This window comes from Palaemon carinicauda, chromosome 31, assembly GCF_036898095.1.
Source record: "Palaemon carinicauda isolate YSFRI2023 chromosome 31, ASM3689809v2, whole genome shotgun sequence".
Lineage (NCBI taxonomy): Eukaryota > Metazoa > Arthropoda > Malacostraca > Decapoda > Palaemonidae > Palaemon > Palaemon carinicauda.
Window position 1 is genome coordinate 61,969,299 of NC_090755.1, and position 19,726 is coordinate 61,989,024.

The 19,726-nt window shown below is 39.2% G+C and overlaps 1 protein-coding gene across 1 annotated transcript in view; it reads left to right on the forward strand.

Annotated features, from left to right (window-relative positions):
- The window catches only part of Pop1 (POP1 ribonuclease P/MRP subunit), a 48,337-nt gene extending 31,436 nt beyond the window's left edge, over positions 1–16,901 (forward strand). Inside the window, exons 7-10 of the mRNA XM_068355199.1 lie at positions 6,066–6,281; positions 9,049–9,818; positions 13,476–13,613; positions 16,556–16,901. Of these exons, the coding sequence (XP_068211300.1) occupies positions 6,066–6,281; positions 9,049–9,818; positions 13,476–13,613; positions 16,556–16,867 (1,436 nt within the window). The 3' untranslated portion in view covers positions 16,868–16,901. The remainder of the gene's footprint in view (positions 1–6,065; positions 6,282–9,048; positions 9,819–13,475; positions 13,614–16,555) is intronic.
- The last annotated feature ends 2,825 nt before the right edge of the window (positions 16,902–19,726 follow it).

A 19,726-nucleotide genomic window follows, 5' to 3' on the forward strand; every position in this document is an offset into this window, starting at 1 on the left:
AGCCTTTGCAGTCTGAGCCTCAGGTTTTCCCTCAACAGTCCCTGGAAGAGGAAACCTCTGTTATTGTTCCTACCCGTTCTGACTCTGCGGTTCAGCATTCTGGTCCGATCGCTTCGCTACCCTCTGCTGATGAGGTGTCGGATGATGAGGAGGCACACCTTGATCCCTCATCAGACGTGGACGAATCTAAGCTTTCTCCATTGTCGATTGATTTTCGTAAGGTCTTGGCTCTACTCAGGGAGATTTACCCAGACCACTTCGTCTCTGCTATTCCCCGCTCTCCACCATCTGAGTTTTCGCTGGGCGTACAACAAGCTAAGTCCAACTATACTAAGCTTGTCCTAGCTAGATCCTCCAAGAGGGCTTTAAGGATCTTAGGGGAGTGGCTGCAGTCTAAACAACATCTTGGCAAGACTTCCTTCATGTTCCCTCCAACGAAGCTCGCTTCGAAAGGTTGCGTTTGGTATGCCACAGGGGAAGCACCAGGCTTAGGAGTACCTGCCTCTGCCCAGGCTGACTTCTCAAGTCTGGTGGACTCGCCTCGGAGAACTGCTATGAGACGCTCGAAGGTTTGTTGGACCTTCTCAGACCTGGATCATTTTCTGAAAGGGTTGTTCAGAGCATTTGAAATGTTCAACTTTCTCGACTGGTGCCTGGGAGCCCTCAGCAAGAAAACCTCTCCTGCGGACAAAGATTCTGCCATGCTAATTATGTCCTGCATGGATAAGGCCATCAGAGATGGATCGGGTGAGCTAGCGTCGTTATTTGTATCAGGGGTGTTGAAGAAAAGGGAACAACTGTGTACCTTCCTTTCCGCCAGCATTACACCTTGCCAACGGTCACAACTCCTTTTTGCTCCACTCTCAAAGTTCCTCTTTCCCGAGGAGCTAGTTAAGGACTTGTCGGCTGCCCTGATACAAAAGGACACGCACAATCTTGTAGCCTCATCGGCTCGTAAGTCTAAGGTTGCCACCTCAGTCCCCAAGACTTATCGCTCCCCAGTGGCTGATACCCCGGCTACGAGGTTCATACCGCCCTTTCGTGGTAGAGCCCCCAGCCGAGGAAGCTCCCGTCCAGACTCTCACAGGAGCAAGTCTAGGAAAGGATCCAGGACATCTAAGGGAAAGAACTGACTCTCAGATTCTCCAGACAACAGTAGGAGCCAGACTCAAGATCTTCTGGCGAGCCTGGGAGAAGAGAGGTGCAGACGCACAGTCTGTCAGTTGGCTGAGGTACGGTTACAGGATTCCATTCTGCCTCAAACCACCTCTGACCACATCGCCCATCAACCTCTCTCCCAACTACAAAGAAGAGGACAAGAGGCTAGCATTGCAACAGGAGGTGTCGCTACTTGTGCAGAAGAAGGCAGTGGTTATAGTCCGGGACCATCAATCCCCGGGCTTCTACAACCGTCTCTTTCTTGTGGCCAAGAAGACAGGAGGTTGGAGACCGGTGCTGGACGTCAGCTCTCTCAACGAGTATGTCACCAAGCAGACGTTCACGATGGAGACGACCAAGTCGGTCTTAGCAGCGGTCAGACAGGAGGACTGGATGGTCTCGTTGGACTTGAAAGATGCATACTTTCACGTTCCCATTCATCCAGACTCCCAACCTTTCCTGAGATTCGTTTTCGGAAAGGTTGTCTATCAGTTCCAAGCCCTGTGTTTTGGCCTAAGCACAGCTCCTATGGTCTTTACTCATCTGATGAGGAATGTAGCGAAATTCCTACACTTATCGAACATCAGAGCCTCCCTCTACCTAGACGACTGGCTGTTGAGAGCCTCCACGAGTCGTCGTTGTCTGGAGAACCTCAATTGGACTTTAGACTTAATCAGAGACCTAGGTCTATTAGTCAATATAGAGAAATCTCAACTCATTCCCTCCCAATCCATTGTGTACCTGGGAATGGAGATTCAGAGTCAGGATTTTCGGGCTTTTCCATCGGCCCCCAGGATAAACCAAGCCTTAGAGTGCATCATGAGCATGCTGAAGAGGAGCAATTGCTCAGTGAGACAGTGGATGAGTCTCACAGGGACCCTCTCATCACTGGCCCTGTTTGTCGAGCTAGGAAGACTCCACCTCCGCCCTCTTCAATTCCATCTTGCTGCTCATTGGGACAAGGGCTCGACTCTAGAAGCAGTCTCTATCCCTATCAACCAAGAGATGAAGACCACTCTCCTGTGGTGGAAGCACAATCTCCTTCTCAAGGAGGGTCTATCATTGGCCATCCAGACCCCCAATCTTCATCTCTTCTCAGATGCATCGGACTCGGGCTGGGGTGCGACCTTGGACGGACGGGAATGCTCAGGAGTATGGAACAAGGAACAAGGATTACTCCACATCAACTGCAAGGAACTGTTAGCAGTTCATCTAGCCCTGTTGAACTTCAAGTCCCTCCTGCTAGGCAAAGTGGTGGAGGTGAATTCAGACAACACCACAGCCTTGGCTTACATCTCCAAGCAAGGAGGGACCCATTCGAGGAGCCTTTACGAGATCGCAAGGGACCTCCTCATTTGGTCAAGAGGTCTAAACCTCACTCTGGTCACGAGGTTCATCCAGGGCGATATGAATGTTTCAGCGGATCGCCTCAGCAGAAGGAATCAGGTCATTCCCACGGAATGGACCCTCCACAAGAGTGTGTGCAACAGACTTTGGACCTTGTGGGGTCAACCTACCATAGATCTGTTTGCCACCTCCATAACCAAGAGACTTCCGCTTTATTGTTCCCCTGTTCCAGACCCTGCAGCGGTTCATGTGGATGCTTTTCTTCTGAACTGGTCCCATCTCGACCTGTACGCATTCCCTCCGTTCAAGATAATAAACAAAGTTCTGCAGAAATTCGTCTCGCACGAAGGGACACGGCTGACGCTGGTTGCTCCCCTTTGGCCTGCAAGAGAATGGTACACAGAGGTACTTCAATGGCTAGTCGACTTCCCCAGGACTCTACCTCTAAGAGTGGACCTTCTACGTCAACCACACGTAGACAGGTTGCATCCAAACCTCCACGCTCTTCGGCTGACTGCCTTCAGACTGTCGAAAGATTCGCTAGAGCTAGAGGCTTTTCGAAGGAGGCAGCCAGTGCGATTGCCAGAGCTAGAAGAGTTTCCACTCGTAGAGTCTACCAGTCTAAGTGGGAGGTCTTCCGTAGCTGGTGTAGAGCCAATTCAATATCCTCTACCAATACCTCTGTGATCCAAATAGCTGACTTCCTTCTACATCTTAGGAATGAGAGATCCCTTTCAACACCTACGATTAAAGGATATAGGAGCATGTTGGCCTCAGTTCTCCGCCACAGGGGTTTGGACCTGTCTTCCAACAAGGACCTTCAAGACATTCTCAAGTCTTTTGAGACGTCTAAAGAACGTCGTCTTTCCACTCCAGGCTGGAATCTAGACGTAGTCTTAAGGTTCCTTATGACATCTAGGTTCGAACCTCTCCAGTCAGCTTCCTTCAAGGATCTTACCCTCAAGACTGCTTTTCTCGTTTGCCTTGCAACAGCTAAGAGAGTCAGTGAGGTTCATGCCTTCAGCAAGAACATTGGTTTCACAACCGAATCTGCAACATGTTCTTTTCAGCTTGGATTCCTAGCAAAGAACGAGCTTCTTTCACGTCCTTGGCCTAGATCGTTCGAAATACCTAGCCTCTCCAACATGGTAGGTAACGAACTAGAGAGAGTTCTTTGCCCTGTCAGAGCTCTCAAATATTATCTGAAGAGGTCTAAACCTATTCGAGGACAGTCAGAAGCCTTATGGTGTGCCATCAAGAAACCCTCGAGACCCATGTCCAAGAATGGGCTTTCGTACTATATAAGGCTTCTGATCAGAGAAGCACATTCTCACTTAAAGGAGGAAGACCTTGCATTGCTGAAGGTAAGGACCCACGAAGTAAGAGCTGTAGCTACTTCGTTGGCCTTTAATAAAAACCGTTCTCTGCAGAGCATAATGGATGCAACCTATTGGAGGAGCAAGTCAGTGTTTGCATCATTTTATCTGAAAGATGTCCAGTCTCTTTACGAGAACTGCTACACCCTGGGACCATTCGTAGCAGCGAGTGCAGTAGTAGGTGAGGGCTCAGCCACTACATTCCCTTAATCCCATAACCTTTTTTAACCTTTCTCTTGAATACTTTTATTGTTGTTTTTTATGGTTGTTACGGTAGGCTAAGAAGCCTTCCGCATCCTTGGATTTGGCGGGTGGTCTATTCATTCTTGAGAAGCGCCTGGGTTAAAGGTTTGGTAGAGGTCCTTTAGTAGGGGTTGCAACCCCGTGTACTTTGGCACCTTTGGGTTGATTCAGCCTCCAAGAGGAACGCTGCGCTCAGTAAGGAAGACGAACTTTAAATAAAGAGGCAGAGTAACGGTTCTATTCGACTTCCTTACCAGGTACTTATTATTTCATTGTTATTTGAGATAACTGTTATATGAAATATGGGATACTTAGCTATCCTTTAATCTTGTACACTGGTTTTCACCCACCTCCCTGGGTGTGAATCAGCTACATGATTATCGTGTAAGTTTAATATTGAAAAATGTTATTTTTATTAATAAAATAAATTTTTGAATATACTTACCCGATAATCATGATTTAATCGACCCTCCCTTTCCTCCCCAGAGAGAACCAGTGGACCGAGGAATAATTGAGGAGGTGTCAACAACAAATGATTGAGTACCTGGCCACAGGTGGCGCTGGTAAGTACACCCCCTTCTAGTATTGTGATAGCTGGCGTATCCCTCCATAGAATTCTGTCGGGCAACGGAGTTGACAGCTACATGATTATCGGGTAAGTATATTCAAAAATTTATTTTATTAATAAAAATAACATGTTACTGTCTTCCATCGTGTTTACAGCTATCAGGGTTACTAATATGATCAGTGTTACCTAAGATATATGAAATGCAAGTAAATGATGTAGGAATTAGGAAATTTATAATAAAATAAGGGGAAATTTCATATGGATTGTGATATTTTCAGGTACAGGTAACTATATATAGTATGGGAATAAGTTGGTTTGATTAAAGGTATAATTTTGTGATCGATTTCAACCAAACAATAGCTCTCAACAACTTGCATGGCTGGTGTCTTGGCTGGAGGCAGAGGGGGAAAACCATGGGTGGGGGAGAGCTACACAGCTATGTCTCACTTTAGAGAATGTTTCCTGTGTGATCTGATCACATATGCCAACATAAAAGTACTGTACAGTAAAATACTGTAGCCCTTACATAATCACGAATAAACACTACTGTACAGTCACAAGTGTCTCAGTTTGGGGTGGTGTGAAATGTGAGGATAGCTGCATCTCTAAGGTGGATGTGTGAGTGGTTGAGAGTAATGCCTCGCCTAGAATATGGCGCCATTGGGTAATGAGAGTGGTGTGATTCTGCATAGTAACATAAAAACACACTAAGATAGCCCTTACACAATCAGGAATAAAGGTTAAAATCCAAAAGTCTTCATTGGTTGGCTCAAGAAGGAAGGAGCAATGGCTAAAGTCAAGGGGAGGAGCTTTTTAATGAAATGTAGGAGTAATACACACGTGTGGTACTATTTGGTATGATGATAACCGAATGATTTTAACTTCCATGGGGTTTATATTTATAAATGACGTCTCAGGAATGCCGTATACTATTGTACCTAGCATGTTTTGATGATCTGCATACATCATCGTAGTGAAAGGGTTAAAGTTAAACTTTCCAACCCAACCTCCCCTCTCAGTCCTGAGCCGATGGTCAAAAGTGAAGAATCTTTGACAGGTAGTCAGGTGGGGGCTACTCGCGTGTTCGTACCACCTGTCTTTAACTACCCTGTTAATGAATTCAGCTGCTGTTCCAGCTTCGCTGAAGACAGCTGTATTTTAAAGGATTCAGTTTTGTAAAGCTAGAGAAATTACAAATTAATTTTGAAATTTGTTACATTTAAATCAGTGCTAAAATTTTAGTTTATTTAAAAGGTTCTATTCAAAGTATTTCTATTATACAATTTGGTTATAGGTATAAAGAAATATAACAATTGGTGATGAGTGTAATGTATTTAATGTTAGAATATTGAATTTTTTAATGTTTCTTTCAGGTAAACCATTTGATTGTACATCATGGCCTGCAGACAGTCCTGTGTATTCAAGTGAACTAAGAGACAAAATCTCATTATCCAAGGAACCAGATTTTGAAATAAACAAACGACGATCTCAGTTCTTAATCCCAGGTTCTGCCTTGCCTGAAATTCCAGAGGAATCAAAATTACCAGTACTTTTACTCTCAAGGCCAAGTACCCATGCAACTGGATATGGTAAGTAGCTACAGATACATGACTCTTTCAAGTCTAGTTTGGTATCTAAAGTGCAGAAAAAAAAGTCTGATTATATCAGCTGTGCAATGATTGATCATCAGATATTTCTATTCCTCTTGTTTTGTTGAAGTTTTTATAGTTTATATAGAAAATATTTATTTTAATGTTGTTACTGTTCTTGAAATATTTTATTTTTCCTTGTTTCCTTTCCTCACTGGACTTTTTTTCCCTGTTGGAGCCCCTGGGCTTATAGCATCCTGCTTTTCCCACTATGGTTGTAGCTTAGCAAGTAATAATGATAATAATATTTATCTTTTTAACTGTCTGGGAAATTAAAATGCAATGCTTATGTAATACAAAAACACTTTTTCTATATACAAACTCTTTAATCATAAGTTACTTTTATGTGTCATGGGATGATCTCTAGTTGCATCAATAAAAATTCAAAACAATCCCCCCATCTGACCTGACCTGGTCTGTGGCTCTTCTCTAGCCTCAATCCGTTGAAATACTCGGTAGCTTCAGCATTTTTCTTTAGACATCTCAGCGTTGCTCCTCTTTGTACGAAAATGTGTAATGTTTTTGGAAAAAGGAATTTTAAAGTGATGGTTTAGATTTTTGAAAATAAATGTAAAAGTACCAAGTACCTAAGATTATTTTAGAAACGTTATTTGTCTCATTGTTGGAAGAGAGATGGGCAGTTGTCCCCTCTTCCACTTCCACCAGGCAACACTGCTCACTGGGTTACCTTGATAAAAAGGAAAGGCCCCTCCCCTGCTCCGCACATGAATTTCTTGAGTTAGAATTGTGTGACCTCTTTGGTAGCAAAAATATGATATGCTTCTTGCTCTGGCCTAGCTTTCCTCTCTTATGTCCCTAAAAATCCTCCATTATCTATGGAGGATACACCATCTAACAGGATAGAAGAACCTCATCTGGCTCCTCTTTCACTAGCTGGTTCCCATGACTTGTGATCAGCCTTCTTGGTTGACTAGAAAGTGCAAACATGATCCTCTTTATTGAAAAGATGTTTGGTGTAAATGCCATTGAAGATTAATAATATTTGGGAATGGTAGGATGAGATGTTAATTTGGTCGGTTGTGGCATAAAAATATTTATTCACTGACTGACATTTGGTCTCAGACAAGAGGGAAAATTTCTAGCCATGGCAAGTTTTGAGGTGAACGTCAAATTTGAGCAAAGGATGCCCTTCATTGTAGAATTGGTAGCCTTAGAGGTTAAATTCTCTCCCAATTCCTTGACAGGAGATTCTTTCATACATTCCTTTGTTACTTCCTTCCTTGGTGAAATTATGTTGTTAATTACATTTGTACAGCAGTTCTTAATTCCTTCGAGAATGCTTGGAGTGCCTTGTGTTTGTTAGCTTCGACTGATTGAGTGAACATGTTCTGTGAATCATGCACTTTGAATGTTGTCCTAGAGCTTTGATCCATAATTTGAATAAGTGATAAAAACACAACTTTAACATCAGGATGCAAATAACCTTGGTACGGAGGATGTGCTGGAACAATATCTAAAAGAAGTTACAGAAAAAGAATATCATTCTGACTGAAATATTTTTTCACTTTGGGAATTAGTCAAGTTCAACACCAAACTTCAAACAAAGAAATTTGTGAATGTAGTGCATTACTGTTGTGATGCAATTTTTGCACCCACTTATTTAAAAGGTGATTAAGCATAATTTGGAGCTTTTCAAGCTTTTTGCCTTTTAGCATTAGTAAGAGATATTATACATTAGGTAGTTTCCCTTCTAAATTTTAGATATTATGTTTTTTGGAAGGGTCAAATCGTCCCTCCCTATATTGGTGTTAGAGGCCCTTTGTTGTGACTGACTTGAGGTATTTGTGTTATACCTCTTTCAATGGAGATGGAAAAGACACCAGTCTGTATTGCACCCGTGAAATTGTCTAATGGGGGGAATCAAACTTCAGGTGAGCTATGATCAAGTTCTTTACTACTGAAATTGTAGTTCAATTTGGAGGGTACCGTACATTTTTTTTCTTAGACCACTTAACCTTCAATTCCTTTGGATTTCAAGAGATTAGGCGAACTAAAACCAAATGAAGGTTATGAAAAAAATAATTTCGATTAATGAAATATTTGAATCTCCTTCCCTCCTCTATATTGATAGTGGTTAAAGGTCCACGAGTATAGTGGGTAATAACATTCTGGATGCTTGCAGTTGTTAAGACGAGAGTTTTCAAGGTAGGGAGAGGAGATGATGTCACAGGGTAGATACAAATGTACATGATAAGGCAAAGGTTTTGATTCCATAATACTTAATGTTGGAAGCACATGTTTCTGAAGAGTTATAGCATTTGGAAACCTGGCAAATATTGAAATAGTCATTTTGATATAAATAGTTATTATATATAAAGGTCAATGAAATAGATTATTATTTATAAATGATACTTTAACCGGGCCACTGCATGATTTTAATAGTCTTTAAAAATATAGTAAAAGACTTTACTTTAAAACATTTAAGATGTTTGAATTTCAAAATGTTGAAGCACAAGAGAATTCCAAACCTTGACAATCAAGATAAACATTCAACAACCCCCAGAGAAGGATCCTTAGGTGATTTCAAGATCTGAAATTAGTTATTTATTCTGTATGAATTACAGTGATTGAATTCTGTTAGGAAAATATTTCATTGAGTGTAACATTATTCAGATTTGTAATATTTTTTACAATTGAATTTTTATTCTGTACTGTTTAGATGTCTCATAATCATTTTGTTTTCCAGGTGCAGGATTTGATGTTGTATTGTGTTCAGGTTGGGGCATGAGTGTTTGGTTACCTATTGTATTAAATGGAGGGGTTGCAGGTGGCCAGGAAGCAGAAGCAAATCTCCTCATGGAGTTTTTAACCCCACAAACCCCAAATTTACTCCCAGATACACCATCGGGCAGTTATTATTCTGATGTTATAGCTCAGGAAAGACGAGTTGAGTATTTCAAAAGGCCTCCTACATGTAGATATAATTTTATCAAGCTGGGCATTCAGTATCCTTTTAGTTCCCCATGGCTAAGGTTGGTGCAAGACTGGAGCAGGGGAGTACAGAATGTAGTTGCTTTAAGAAATCCTGACCTTTTGAAATACATGGCTACTCGTGTGGGTGATGCTTTTGACTTTGTGAGACGTAACAAAGGGAAACAGAAATGCACCGATGATTTTGCATCAGTTGGCAGCCCAGCAGAGTCTATGGACCTTGTCATGGATGAAGTTAATGAGAGTCTTCAGGATTATAGTGTGATGAGTAAAGGGACGGACAAAACTGATGAAAACCAACAAGTGGATATGTATAAAGATTTGCAGAAGGTAGCACCTGGTTGCGTAGTGAAAGTGAAGATAATTTTAGATGAGAAAGGTTCTGTAGAACCTTCTGCTATGATTTTTTTTCCTCGAGAAGAAGATATGGGGAACAAAGTTAAGAGTGAAATTTTAGAACCAATGCATACTGACAGTCAGCATGAACGGCGGGCGGAATTGAAACGAGAGCATGAGCGGATCAAAGTAAGTTGAGGATTTATTTCTGTATCTTTCATCTGGTTCTCTTATTCTGTTTATGTGATGATTATGTATTGGCCGCATGAGCGGTTGAAATTTTTTTCTTTTGACCTGAGGCTTATTTGATATTTTTTCATGATTTGACCCTGTGGCCGCGGGGGCATAAAAAGAATTAGAATAGCGCCAACGTTATCCCTGCGTGTCGCAAGAGGCGACTAAAAGGGACGAGACGAGGGGGCTGGGAACCCCCCTCTCCTGTATTTACAATCTTGTGAGACATCAGCAAACAGGTGGAGCTGGGGGGGGGGAGAGTGACTGCTCCCCGCACTCTAGTTTTGGGGTGTTTGAATGTGCGTGGATGTAGTACAATAGATAATAAAAGATGTGAGATTGGAAGTATGTTTAGGAATAGAAGGATGGATATATTGGCCTTGTGTGAGACAAAGATAAAAGGGAAGGGTGAAGTGATGTTTGGTGAAATGTCTGGTAGAGTGTCTGGGATTAAAAGGGGAAGAGCAAGAGAGGGTTGGCTTTATTGCTGAGTGAATGGATGACAGGTAGAGTAGTGGAATGGAAGGAGATATCATCTAGGTTAATGTGGGTAAGGGTTAGGTTGGGTAGGGAATCTTAGGCTTTTGTCAGTGCGTATGGGCCAGGTTGTGAGAAAAATGAAGAAGAGCGGAATGAGTTCTGCAATGAATTAACCAGGGGTGTAGAAGGAATTATGTAGTTGTCACGGGTGACTAAAATGCTAGAGTGGGCGCTGGAGAGACAGAAGGTGTCATTGGGAAGTATGGCGTACCAGGTGAAAAAGAGTGGTGAGAGACTGGTAGATATTTGTGTTGAGCAAGAGATGGTGATAAGTTCTAGCTTTTTCAAAAAGAAAGATAAAAACAAGTATACATGGGTAAGAGTGGCAAATGGAAGAGTAGTAGAAAGGTCATTAATGGATTATGTGTTGATAACTAAAAGAATGTTTGGAAGATTGAAAGACGTGTACGTGTTTAGGGGTATGGCTAACGGTATGTCTGATCATTTTTTGGTGGAAGGAAAATTAGTTGTAGCAAAAGAGTGGGGGAATAGAATAGGTCTATGCAAAAGGGAGCTAGTGAGGGTTGAAGAGCTAATAAAACCGGGGCTTTTGAAGAATGGCTGCAGAGTAATAGTGTAGAGAAGTATGAAAAATATAGAGAGAAAAATGTGAAAGTAAAGCGCAAGGTAAGTGAGGCAAGAGGGCAGCTGAGATCTAAATAATATGAAATATGATCAGTTAGTTGTCCATTTACATAAGCATAATAGAGAAACTTAAGTCCAAAATAATATGAAATATAATTATATACTCAGTTAAATAAACAATAATTATGATAATGGTAAACTGTCTGATTCCATTTATTTGATGAAGTGGTGGACGATCGTACCTTAGTGTGAGAAAATGACCTATTTACCTCTCCTGGCTTTTGTATTTTTAGTTCAGCTACTAAGCTTGCTTCTTAGCATTTAGAATAATTCAACTCTTTATGAAGTATTCACAGAAAAGAATTGGACAGGGATTTTAACTTTGAGTTCTTTACCACACAGACCGTCTCATTGTACTTTATGCCGCAAGGGTAAGCAGAGTCATATTTTTGCCTTTGATAACTGTTTTGTTACTTGTAGTCGAAGGAATTGTAACCTGCCTGACGTATATGACAAATGTACAAATTGGTGTCTCAGTGAGAGATAACTTTATGGAAACCATATGACTACGTAGCTAAAAAAATTTCAAAGCAAAGATTAGAGAGGGTTTTGTGGATCAATCAGTTTTTGATAATCCCTCTAAACCTATAGCTTGGTTGACAAGGTTTTTGGAGGTGTAGATGACTATGTTAATAATTTTGGAGGTTTGAAGGCTACTCATGAATGGCAGAGACAAGGGACGGTAACAATGACCTTGCTAGCAGTACAATGCCCTTGAGACTGACCATATCATATGATCAGCACCCAAGCCCCTCTCCACTCAAGCTAGGACCAGGGAGGGCCAGGCAGTGGCTGCTGATGACTCAGCAGGTAGACCCCTAAGCTCTTCCAAACTCCCCATCCTTAGCTCACAAGGATGCTGAAATTGCTCACACTACGAGAAACTATCAAATTTTTGCAGTATCTAGACCCCAGTCTGACAGACAGCCAGGCAGGGATATTTCCAATAGGCCCCCACAGAATGTTAGGTGAGCAATATGGCCTTTCTCCTTCCCCTGTGAGACCTTTCCTAACAGGGTCGGTGACCCTTGATGCATGTTTCTGTGTCTGAAAATGTTAGGGTCTGTCAACTTTAGAATTGACACCATAGCGTCAGGTCTTGAGAGTGTAGCCTATCAACTAGGCATTCTAACCTTTCTTTTCAGCTCCCACAATCTTGATTTGGGTCTCCTGATTCCATTTTCTAGTGAACCCACCCTAACAGGTTCTGAAGTGAAGTTTTACTCCCCTGTGGGATGTAAAGGGTAGCGACGATGGACGTTGCTCCGATCAGGCTGGAAAATGGGAAATCAGGTGACAGCTGATTCCTCCTTACATTCTTCCTTGAATGGAACAAGCCCTTTTAGGAGACCTCCTAGTGTCCTTTTACACTGGACAAGGGTTCGTTATGGAGGGTTGTGAGAGAGAGCAGTGTGCTCCAGCTACATGGTGGAAGTCCATGTTCTAGCTTCTCGTTCCTAACTTGTAAAATACACAAACAGAATCCAAGATAAAAGAGTTGTTCAGGACTGTAAATGCATTACCCAGTTCCTCCGACTACTGTTTTTGAATAAAAATGCTATACTGTATTTATTGAAGACCTGGGTGCAAAATATTTTCTACTCCTGGAAATTATAACTCATGGTGCAAAATATTTTCCACTCCTGGAAATTATAACTCATGATGATTTTAGGAATACAGTATGGCTCTTCTCAAAATTTAATAAATACAATTTTTGTCATTTGAAAACATACTCATCACCATAATAGAAAGTGGTACAGCTTTTGTTACGACCAGATTGAAGAATTAATGTGGGTCTGGCATCATTGTATGGTTGCATCATTTACCCACCAGCGCTTTGGTGGATTAATGTTAGGATTTACATTCCTGCTCTGCTCTTGGTTGCAAGGATTTTGTCCATTATTGACCTTCCTCCAGTGCTTTGTGTGATACTTCTCCATACTTTCCCATCCCTTGTGATTTCTTTTAGTTTGCTCCCTTTGTGGACAAAAGGATAGTCTCATGGAGTCTTAGATTCTTCTATTGAGTTCTTGCTAAATGTAATCTGAATCAGAGATAGAATAATGGTCTAGGAACGGATACATTATCAACTTCTTAACTCTGTCTGAAGACCAAGCGCTAATGATCAATCTTTATATGTTTTGATACTGTGACAGCATCTCAGTTGAGTAACAGATCAAGGTTTACATAGAATTATTTGAATAAGTTATGTTTAGTTCCTAAGATTTTTTTTACCTCTTGGACAGTGGTAATAGAAATATATTTAAGTAATTTATCCCTAAGATATTTTTGTGTGGCCTGTATTCAGTTTTATCTCACATTGATTGTGGAAATTACTTGGTGGTATGTTAGTCAGTTTTCGTAGAATACCAATGAAATGATTTTAACATTATGGAATGTTAAGCTTTATGCTTTTTTTTATTTCAGAAAAGAATACTTGGTTTGAAGAGAAAAACCAAAGAGAAAATAGATAAGGGATTTGGCTTGGGTGGTTTCGTTCATAATGAGGGTAACTTCAAAAAAATAACTGAGGCAGCTCTTCAAAATATGGAGGATAACAATAAGGTTTGTAATATTTCTTCTTTTAGCTAAATACAACTACTAGTTATGTACAGTTTATGAATTTTTTACTGAAATAATCTAACTTTTTCAATGATTTTATTTAATAGACAACATCCATGTTTTTTATTCTACTTTTTTCTCTTAATTTTGATCAGTCTTGTTCAGTATGAGATTCTTCTGTCAAAAATTTTCAAAAGATTTTGGATTTATCTGCGAACCAGAACACTTCCACTAAACTAAAGTAGTGCTCTTTTGTAATGTATGCGTGAAACAGGAAAATACGGTAGAAAACATCCAGCACTGTGCAGTACTGTATAATATAATTTTGGGTTTTTCCTATGCGGATATAAACCCTCGTAATTTAATTGGTCAGCTCTGGTGCAGCTATTGTTATGATCAGATCGAGGAATTATTGTGGGTCTGGTAACATTTTATGGTTGCGATTTGTTTGTAACGATTTTTTTCGTTACTGATCTTCCTCCAGTGCTTTGTGCGATACTTTTCCTTACTCTCAGAATGAGTGTTAAACGTCATGTGTTTATGCAAATCTGCAACAGCATTGAAAGTCACCCTTGTGACACCTTCATGAGCCGAATGGAAATTGATCCTCATCCTTTTTGTGCTAGAGATGCAAAGTGAACTCACCTTGTGATATTTGCCGGGAGTGCTCACCTTCTCAATGGGAGAAGTAGATTCTTGGTTGGCCAAGGCACCAGCCACCCATTGAGATACTACTGCTAAGAGTGTTATTGAGTTATGTGACTGGCCAGACTGTAATACATTGGATCCCTATCTGGTTATGGCTCATTTTTCCTTTGCCTACACATATACCAAATAGTATGCCCTATTCTTTGCACATTCTCATCTTTCATCATACGCCTGACAACAGTAGGGTAACTGAATTGAATAATTGCTCTTCACTCAAGGTTTTAACAACTGCTCTGCAATCGTTCAGTTACTATTTTCCCTTGGTAAGGGCAGAAGAGACTTTTTAGCTATGGTCAGCAGCTCTTGTAGAAGGACACTCCAAAATCAAGCCATTGTTTTCTAGACTTTGGTAGTGCCATAGGCTCTGTACCATGGTCTTCCACTGCTTAAGGGAAACACTCCGGCACACTATTCTATCTTGTTTCCTTACCTCATTGGGCTGTTTTCCCTGTTGGAGAGCTTGGGCTTATAGCATCCTGCTTTTCCAACTAGGGTTGTAGCTTAGCTAGTGGTAATATTGATGATAATATAACAGCCGTAGGAAAAAGAAGGCTAAATGAGATCATTCCCCTTCAACAGCTTCTTTCTTAAAGGGAGGCATAAAGCTTAAACTTTTTTTTTCCAATTCTGAACTTCTGTCTAATCTTTAGTTATCAGTTTCCTGAGATGCTTATAACAAAGGATGGGGACCGATCTTTTGTGCACAAGTTTATTGATGTAGTCTCCTGCCCTTCTGAGCAGGGCTGAGAATACCACTAGTTATCATGACCCTTTCCTAAGAGGGAATTAGCGAGACATTATTCTCCTGGAAAATTCTCAGCCCTTCCTGTTACCTCATGGGTTCTACAGGTTCAGCTTCTCCTAAGAGGTAAGTACAGTAGTGAATCATCATTCCCATAGAAAATCTTTTGGACCAAAAGGTCTACAGAATACATCTATGCTTGTGCTCGCATGCCATCTGAACGCACCACCACCTTTATGTATCCTCCTGTTAGCGTGTTACCTGAACACGCCTCCGCCATTACACAACATCCTGCTAAATGTGGGCCTGCCATTACGCATGTCTATTTCCAGGGCTTTGCCTTCTCCAGTATATCCTTTGGAGGAATGTAAAGGTACAACAGAGATTAAATCCTGCTGTTGGACTATGAAAGATTGGACAAGAGGGAGGAACGGAAACAGGAATGGAAGTAGGTTAAAAAGTGGATGTAGCTAGTGGCACTAGGATCAACTTGGAAATAGTATACCAAGAGAGAAATTTTGTCCGGTAATTTGATCGGAAAAGATTAGAAAGTTTTTAACTATGGTGTTACAGAAGAGTCCTTAGGATAAGCTGGATTGAGAAAAAGACTAACGTGGAAGTTCTACAAAAGATCAATATCGAAAAAAGATTACTTGACATTTTGGATGAAAGAAAACTAACTTTTATTGGACACCAGGTTCGGAAACACAATACTCTGGAAAGAACGCTACTAATTGGATCAGTCTATGGTACAAGAACGAGAGGAAGGCCTAAAAATAGATTGAGTGACAATATCAAGGAGATGTGCGGGCTAACGTTGGTGGAGTTGGAAAGGAAGGCTCAAGACCGGAATGAATGGAGAAGTTTTGTGCAGAGGGCCACGGCCGTTCGACATCGAACACCCCGTACTTGATGATGAATTTGACCCAAAACTGTCCTATACTAAATCTTGATCAAAGGCCTAGACATGTTGGTAGTAACGCTACTTTTATCAAATTTTTGAAAGATTATTACTTATTATTAGATATTTTACCTCCATAATTTGGTTTTAGTAAAGAAATTAGGTCTTGTTTTGTAAGTGGCATCACTAAATATTTTTTCAGACAGATTTCTTAAGGGTTTGTTCTCCCACTTATTTTTTTTTTTATGTTGATTGAAGGGTGACCATATGTGCATAAGGTAGGTAAAGAGGTTACCAGTTAGTCACACCTTACACAATTTTTACTTATCAGATTTAAAGCTTTTAAATTTTTTTTCTTTGTATTGAATACTACAAAATTTGTAGCTTATCCAGTTTAAGTTTTGATATCAGTTCAAAACTTGTTATAGGATGTTATATCCCTCAGAATGAACTCGTATTTGGTTTGTTCAACAGCAAGATGCTCACTCTCTTATACATAATTTTTCTGGTACACTAACTTTTAGTGAAAATATACTGTAGTATGTTGAAACTAAAAAATATATCTATTAATTTGAAACTCTTCTTTCATTGCAGGACATATTTGCAAAGCACAGATCATACAACAATGATATGGAGGAACTGTGGCTAATGAGAAGAGATGATGAATTCCAGTGTTGTTCTCTTAAGATAGTTGGTTACATAACCCATGGAAATTTCAGCATGACAATTGGTCGAGGAGCTGGCATTGGTTGGGTAGCTCTTAAACCTTTACTCGATTATCTTCTATTACATAATAAATCCCAGTCATCTAATGATGCAGAATCTGATATAAAGGCAAATTCTGTTCTCATTAGGAATCCCTCTAGTTTGAAGTATTATTGGGGGAAGCTTTTCATTGTTAAGTAGTATTTTGTTATCACATTTTCAAATAAAATGAATTTTAACTACAAGATGAAAATTCTCTTTTACATTTTTCAAATAGTGTCTAGTTTCATAAAGATTTATTTTTTCTTTTATTTAGAAAATATTTTCTGTGTGCAATAGATATTGTAGTCGTGTTATTGTTCTACAGTAGAACGTGGGATTTGTTGACATTTAAAGGAAGCTTGATTTAGAAATATTCAATGAGTTTATCCATACTTAAAATTACGGGTAAGGATTGTAATACAAAGCAGGAAAAAAAATTAATTTCATTTAATATCCAAAATGTTGATGAATAATGTAGAGATAATCTTAAAACCATTAAATTTAACCAACATAATGTAGATTATCTAGATTAAGCCTGATACAAGAAAAAAAGAAAAAAAAACAGTAAGATAAAAATGAAATATGGTTATGCAGTAAAATTACATATAAACTTTTTTTGTACAAACATTTGTAAACCATTTTCAAGATTAATGGAAGGACTTATAAATTTTCTTTTCTATAAAACCACTTTCACCACAGCAAAACTATGATTATAAAGGCACTGTTTCTCCCTAAATTCTTCTTAAAATTACTTACAGTATTTATATGATTGCTTATTTGTTGAATGAATGGATGAGCTAAGTTAATGAAGCAAATTGCGATGAAAATTATGTATATAAAGATATATAGCACACATATAGAGGGTAGAACTGTAATGTATATAAATACACATTTATCAGCTGCTTGGATTTGATCCACCAATTAATAAGCAAGTCTTTTGAAGATTGCACAGTGCAACAAAACAAAAAATCCATGTCTTTGTGGATAAAGCATATTAATAACGTCCAGTATAGTAACTAATTACCAACGTACTTATGTTTTAAAAAGTACCACCATATTTGAAAACCGAAGAGCACTTTTGAAAAACAAACTACTGCACATACACAAAAAAATTACTGACTAGATCTAATAGAAAATGTGCTGTAGAGCATAATATGGTAATTTAGTTTTTCTATCTCTGGAAAGAATAACATTCTCAAATTAGAATAAATTTAATTATATTTCTGGGTCGACCTGTGACGGCCGGTGAAAAGGGTCCTTCTTTACACTTTCCTGATATAAATCTTCCAAATATACCAGAGAAAGATAAAAGCATGGAATGCAGAGGTTACTACCCTCGCGCGAGCACCTTGTGGGTGTCGTGTATACATCAGGGGCGTGTGAAAACCACTATTCACAGGCAAATTAGAATAAATTCAATTATATTTTTAATTCCAAGCTCAAACTATTTTTATTACTAAGTTGCTAGATTTTGAAGATTGATAACTAAAAACATCGGATATACAGTTCTAAAGTCCCATTACTGTAATTAAATGACAGGTTTTACCAAATTAAGGAATGCAACATGGGTCTTCATGCGTCCATAGAAATATTTCATAGCTTTAAAATCAAGGCCACAAAGATGATCCTAATTACTTAATTTTCTTTAAAAATGTTCTCATATACAGCAGTAACAAACTAATGTTTTATGTAGAAATTGTCACTGTGATTGCATTCCATCATCATGAATTGATTGCCATGCAAAGAAAAATCAGTTTAATCTTTCAAGTATTCTGCCATCACCGAGAGGCATAGAATTAAAGTGTCCTTACGGAAGGAAAAATCCAAGCCTTGAGGAAGTTGAGGGTTCTGATTGTAGATCTCTAAAAAACATACTCTACAGCCTATACTGTATTCATGACAAGGAAATGCAAAAAGTTCAACACCTAACAAGTGAAGCAACATACCATTATCTAAGCTTGGAGTACTATACTTTTATGAAAAGCAAAAGAGTGAAGTAAAGTCCTACTTGAGAATGCCTAATATAAATATATGGCTTAAAAATTACTCCCTTACAACACCATACCTAAATTGGCAACAAATTCCATGACAAATAAGAACTCTCTTCACTTGAAGGTTACAGTTTTTTTTTAGTGTGATGGTGCCCTTATTTACAGGGTCTGGTTTAAATTTTACACAACTATGTCTTTGTACTCGCTGATTAACTAGTGCTGTTACTTATAATCACAATAATTATAATATACATCACTAATGTCAGGCAGTTTAACCTGACCCCTGAATTAATATCCTCATCTTAAACCAATTACAGAAAGTGACACTAAGGGCAAACTAAAATAAGTATGAATGGAACCTTGCCACTTTTACATATACAGAACAAGAGATGAAATCAAATTCCTTTTTCTATTTAATGCACGGTCTTTAAATACAGAACAAAAAGGACATTCATGAAGAAATATATGCCAACATGGAGTTTGGTTTATGAACATATTAAAAGACTGGAAAAATACTCTCTAAATGACAGTACTGCCCCCTGTATGGAAGAAAAAAAAAACCCTTGGAAAATTATTTCCTTTTTCGTGAGCAACAATTTGAATTTTTTTTAGTTCATTTGATGACTTTGTTGTTTTCTTAACTAAAAAAAACTTGTAAGAACAAACTATGTGTACTGTACCGTATATTTTCAACTAAAAACCTAGTTCCAGCTTTTAAACTTAAAAAAAAATCTGTTAAGCAGTTAACCTTCAAAGAGCAATGTGAAATCATCTCGTGAATGGTATTCGCAGCTACCTTTTTTTTATTAATATAATTTTGTAACTACTATTGACAAGGGAAGTTGCCTACTTACCTCTACCATATAAGAACCTCAACAGAGGTAGATTATACTGAAGAACTCAAAAATAAGTAAGTTGAGAACCTCTAAGATAGAATTAAAGGACGTTCACAAAATCAAAAAGTAGATGACTTGTCATGAAAACTGAGAATTCTTTAGGCAAGACAATTACTTGACAAGGACTTCCA